This window comes from Rhipicephalus sanguineus, chromosome 5 (assembly GCF_013339695.2).
Source record: "Rhipicephalus sanguineus isolate Rsan-2018 chromosome 5, BIME_Rsan_1.4, whole genome shotgun sequence".
In the NCBI taxonomy this organism is placed as follows: domain Eukaryota; kingdom Metazoa; phylum Arthropoda; class Arachnida; order Ixodida; family Ixodidae; genus Rhipicephalus; species Rhipicephalus sanguineus.
Genome location: NC_051180.1, coordinates 49,595,631 through 49,601,630, shown reverse-complemented (window position 1 = coordinate 49,601,630; position 6,000 = coordinate 49,595,631). Strand labels below are relative to the sequence as shown.

The window sequence follows — 6,000 nt, the reverse complement described above, 5'->3', positions numbered from 1 at the left end:
CATGACAACATTTATTGCACTAATGCCGGACATGTATATGCATGAGACGTCTACAGTCGGGTACAGCACCAGAAGGTAGGAGAGGGCCCGCCCAGATGACCGAAGTGCACCAGCAGACTGCTTTTGTGACTAAAGAAATAGTCTCACTCGAGTTTTTTGGCAACACTATAATAGTAGGGTCACTGTACGTCCCTCTCATAAAACGTGTACAGAGTGCACTCCCATTGGTGCAGGCTTGTGTGCCTTAGAGGAGGAAATGCCACTGTCTTCTAAAGTTGTATCCGGCTGCGATACTTGACAGGGATGATCAGTGGGAATGAAACTCATCGTCAGTTTTTGAGAGGCATAAGTACACCTAAACAGTTCGTGTAAACTATCCTTTGTAGGCTTTTTAACCAACTGTGAGAGTATAAAGAGGCCCTAATGAAATTGAACCATCTTTTCACTAAGCGAAGGACCTCCTGGCATGATGATGATAAGCTGTTCAATAACACTAAGTCTATTCTTAAGCAGAATGGTTCAGCAATGCCGGAGCCCTTCATTTAGCTTTTGTTTTCTTGCCGCAAGACTTTATTAGAAAACTTAGTACATGCTGCTCAATGTAGCTGCTATGAGACACACAATGCAATTTAGATGCCCCTTAGCTGTCAGCCAGAGAGGGCTGACTTGCATGGATATCCAGTGATCTGTATAACCTATCCTGCTTCAGTGCATCAGAATGAAATAAAATTGGCTTTTTAGTGGCAAATTTCTAGTGGCAATTTAGTGTGCAACAAGGTCCTATGGTGGCATATAAAAAATGATGATAGATATCTAGATGAAATTTACCAACCTACTGTGGCTTAATATTTTCTTTTAGTGTTCCTTTGTGAACCATATTTGAATTCAAATGGCAGATTCAAAGCAATCGTCTGAACCATGTCAGTGAGCATTCAGCTCTGACTTAGAGCAATGTCTCCTAATCCACAACCAGAACACAATCTCCACTGCTGGAGCAAAGCGGAAGCAGATCCAGAAGCAGGGTCACCCAGGATGCCATGTGTGTGGTCATCTGCTACTGCTGTTTGCTCCAAGCGCCAGTAAATTGTGTCTCATCAGCTTCATAGTGCTGTGAAGCCAGAGAACATCTATCACCAGCATGCATATCTAACCAAGTTGTCCTCCATTACCACAAAAACTCGCCACTGCCACAATGTCCTCACGCAGGTAAACGTTTCAAAGGAAACGGGCGACACAGAGTTCCAGTCCACCCTGCCTGTCAACCATCAACCTATCGCTTATCAGGGACGAGGGTGCTTCCTTGCCGTGTTCGGCTGTCAAAAGTGCTGATGCACCGGAAAGCCAATGCCTAGAGCCGCGGCCACTCATTTCGCCATGGTTGGCGCACCGGTTGTTTTGCTCGAAGCATGTTTGAGAGCCCTGCAGTACAGTAGCACACAAGCGCAGTCACGTGATTTCATTTCATATTTTGCGGGCCTTCCTTTAATGCTAGAAAAAATCACCGCGCAGCAGGTACGTTGCCACAAAAAATTGGATCGTTTGTTTTGGAACACCCTCTACAACGTAATGAAACGCATTTCACCCTAAAGTGAATATAAAAATAATCTAGGTTAACTAATTAAGCACAACAAGATATACTGTAATGAGTGCCACATGATGGCAACCATATGTCGTTGGTTTGATTCACTTGCTATTAACTGCTTAAAAAAAAATGTTTGGTTCTAGTTCTATAAAACACCCTGTACATTTGTGTATTGCTGTAATAAGCACCAAATCCACTAGTTCTTGCAGCCTCTTTGTCTGCAGTGTATGTTTGTTGCGCTGAACTTTTTAAACATGGAATACCAGCTAGCCCACTCCCATACTTTGCTTCAGTATTTCTCATTGGAGCACTTGACTCAGGCCCTCACTCTGTAATTGAAACAACTTGCTCCGAAAAGAGCAGGAAATCTTGCTCAGACTACGCTATTGGAATTCAACATATATTAATAAAACATGCCTTTCCAGTGCTTTATTGTTACATTAATTAATCGCAAAGTTCATATCCTTTGCATAAGTGAACTTCATTTTTCTCCTGGGCCACTGTCATACAAGATTGCTAGGTCTGCTGCACAGAAGACACAGCACTGTCGCAGCACAGGCTGTAGGAGCGGCCGTAGAGCCCGTTGTGATCATTCTTAGGGCACCTATGGTGCAACTACAGCTGCAAAGTACCCACTACGCATCTGCACTGCAATGTGTGCACCTACGTAGCTGCACACTTCGTTTATGCTGTGGCTGGTGGTGATTATAATGAATCATGACTAAGCCCTTTGTAACAAGTGGGCAGCTTTAAACCACTCACCCATTACGCACTTCGCATGATGTGATGCCTGGTGCGATCCTAGGCTTTTGCCACATAATATTAAATCTCCTAATGTGACTTCTCACCCAATATGATGCTTAGAGAGGGTTGCTTTTCTGAGGAAGTTCCAAGCACTGACATAGCTCTGTGATAGAGTACTTGAATGCCATGCCTGGGTTCTATTCCAATTTCAAACCCGTTTCTTTTTTTCTCGTCGTGTATGACACCTGTGACTGACACTGGCACCTTTTTGCGGTGGCAAGAATCGTCACCAGAATCGGCTCTTGTTCCAAGCTCATAACAGCTTACACTGTACAAAGTTACACAGCTGACTAAAAAATGTGTATCATGGTACCTCTGAGCGATGCTGCATTGTCTCTACTGTATTGGATCACTTTTCAATTCAAGAGTTTTCACAAAAGAAAGGTGGTGTTACTAAAGTACCCTGCCAACGCTAACATCATCAGAGGTGCAGCAAAAAGTCATTGCAATTATCCAGCGCAACAGCAACCTACGACAGCGAAAGAAAAATGAAGGAACACAATGCACGGTGATGTCATGTACAATACTTTCTCAAAATTGTATTCAAAATGTGGCATGACGTAGAATGTTCTACAACAAACCAAGATGGCGAGCATCTTTAGTACCTCATATAATGCTAACGAACCCAGTGCATATTGTCACTGCAGCTTATCTGTACAGCAGTACAAACATAACAAGCAGGCCTGCATGTCTCAGAAATTCTCAAATGAAAAAAACAATATAACAACGTACAACTCAGCCAAACTAATGAAATCGAGTAGCTCTTTGAACGTTCCATTTTCTCAATTGGCTGTTCATGGCAGTGACCCGTACGCCCTCTGCCTCCCACCGGGCTAAGCGCATGAAATGTAATGGCAAGTGCGTGACTATGGCATACTTGTCTAACGTTCAGGTGGCTCAAGGAACATGAAAACAAAGACCAAGACAGATACTTCAATTGTGCGGAATGTAGCCTTCACAGCATAGATGCACAAATAAATGACGAAATTAAGTTATACGCGTACTTCCACTCTTTCGAAGTGCCCGCAAGTATTGATGCAGCATGGTAACGTGGGCTGGGCAATGCATTCGAAATACTAAGTTAGCAGAACATTTGGCAATAAACAATAAAAACTCAACATAGATAAGCTACATGAAAGTTCCTACGTTTGCAATTCCATGTGAGGAACAAAAAAGAATACATCGACCTAAATAATAAACGCTTATGCATAAACACTGCACTGGTATGCAGTTTAGGCACTACAACACTATTCCCAGGTGCCTGGGGAAAGGTTTCAATCCTCGCCGTAAATGTCAAACAGTTTAGCGAGGTCACTGAAGTCCTCGTACGCTTTGTGCTCGTTTATAATCTTGCGCGCCACCGACATCCTGTTGAAGATATTCCACAGGACGATGCCCACAACAACTCCGTCGTCTCGGAGGTAGAACACGACCCCCTTGTCGTAATCGTCACCGTTGCCCGGAGACCGGGGCAGGTCGTCACGCTTGGCGCTCACGTTAGTCGCGACCGGCGTAGTTTCCACGGTCTCCTCGTCCTCCGGTTCGGTAGGGCGCGCGAAAACGCCGACCGTCTGCAGGTGAGACTCGACGATGCCGATCGCCTCGTAGCCCACGTCGGGTCCCAAGTCAGACCAGAACATTGACTGGTGCTTGTATGGTTTGCGGGCGCCCGTCATGTTCTCGCCGGCAAGACGGCCCGTGACGACGGCGTGATCGTGGTGCTCTATGCGTCGCCTCCCCAACTTGGTGTCGTAAAAGGACAGCGCGTCACCCGCAACCCAGAGGTTCGAGCGAGCCTCTAGCTCGGCGTTCGCTTTGAACCCTCCGATCCTATCGTCTACCTCGAGGCCCGACGCCTTCGCCAGCTCGGTGCTGGGCTCCAGACCGGCGGCTACAACGACGTGGTCGGTGGCGATCTCTTGGCCCGAACTAAGCTTTAACAGCACTTGGCCGCGAGGTCCCGGCTGTGCCTCGGTGATGCGGGCGCTACCAATCACTTGGACGCCCTCGTCGCGCACTTTCTCCGTCGTCCAACGAGACAGGTACTCCGGAAGCACGCGGCCCATGCAGCCTTTCTCGGAGAACACCTGGTAAACGGTGAGACCCGTCTTCATGCCGCGTCTACCGAGGGCACAGGCCAGTTCACTGCCCAGGAAGCCACCGCCAACGATCACCATTGATTTGGCGCGCCGCGACAGCTCGTCTAACGCCTTGAAGTCGTCCACGGTGCGGTACAGCGTTACCTTACCGGACAACTCGGGTTTCTCGAACACGGGCAGGTTCTTGGGCTGACCGCCAGTGGCGATGAGGCACTTTTCGTAGCGAATCTCACGGCCGTCCTCCAGGATCGCTTTCTGGGCCTCGGAGTCGATGCGAGCCACGCGACAGTTGCTTACGACTGCGATGCCGCCAGTCTCCCGCTCCATCAACTGGTCAGGGGGGCAGTAGAAGTCCTCGTGCTCGAAAAATATGCTGCGCTCGCGGCCGTTCCACTGCTTGAAACTAAGCGTCTTGCGCGCATCGTCGGAGAGCCATAGTTCCTTCGAGAGGGGCGGCCTCATGTACGGCTTGTAAGGCTCTTCGCCGATCACGAGCACTTTCGCCGTTGGGTCGGCAGAGCGGATCGCTCGGAAAGCAGAAAAAGACGCCGTGCCGGCACCGACGAGCAGGTATGGAACAGACTCCGGTAGCTTCGTATGTGTGGCTGGTTGCACTTTTGTGCCACCGAGCGATTTCGGTTTTGCGGTAGTAGCGGCGGTCTTCTTGTAGTCCGGATTTTTCATGGGCGGTGCATCGACGTAATCGAGTGAGCCCGAGTACCAGGCGTACGCGGCCGTGCTCGTAAAAAACGCGATTCCTACGATTAGTCGCCGATTGAATCTCCGCTGCGTTTCTGCGAACTTCTCCTCCCACGGTCCTATAAACCCAGGTATATCATCCATCGTGATCTGCTTGTGTACCACAGACTTGTTGCCATCGCCGTGCGACCCACTCCCGTAGCGTCGACATCCTGGCTGTTTTAAGCAGCTATTCCTTCCTGTGCGCACGCCGGTGAGCGAACGCAAGAGGGCGGAGTATTTTCGGGGATCAGATATGAATTGCCTTGACAACATTTTCGAAAGACACGCTGAAAACACCGAAGGCGTGCTTTTCACAATCACGCACCCACCATTGCCGCCATCTTGTATTTAAAGTAGCGATAGCGTTGCCTGACTCTATATACATTTCGCGCTGAACTTCTGTACTGTTTTCTAGAATTTCCACCACCGATGCCACTGTAACAACATAATTAAAAATGGGCATTTGACGACAAGTGATTCACTCACTTTCTACAGAGAACTAGTACAGCAAAATCTATATTTTTCGGCCAGCTAAATTTTAATTACTATATCTCTATTTTAACAATCACTTCCGCAGCTTGCTGCCAGCAAAACAATAGCCTCCGAGATTACCATTTTGCATTGCATCTATTAGGAGGTTGAACAATGTCACTCACCCCTAGTGACAATTTTAACAGCAAGAAATAGGTAAGTGACAATAAACCTCACGTGCCAGAAACGCTTGCATGTGCGCAACAATTATAAATCTCAAAGGTTATGCGTTCGTGCACTGCC

At 47.8% G+C, this 6,000-nt stretch overlaps 1 protein-coding gene across 1 annotated transcript; it reads right to left on the bottom strand.

The window, feature by feature from the left end:
- Positions 1–2,900: 2,900 nt before the first annotated feature.
- Positions 2,901–5,588, bottom strand: LOC119393606 (apoptosis-inducing factor 1, mitochondrial). The gene has a single exon (XM_037660714.2). The coding sequence runs from the start codon at positions 5,497–5,499 to the stop codon at positions 3,661–3,663; it is 1,839 nt and encodes a 612-aa protein (XP_037516642.1). The 5' UTR covers positions 5,500–5,588; the 3' UTR covers positions 2,901–3,660.
- Positions 5,589–6,000: the final 412 nt, after the last annotated feature.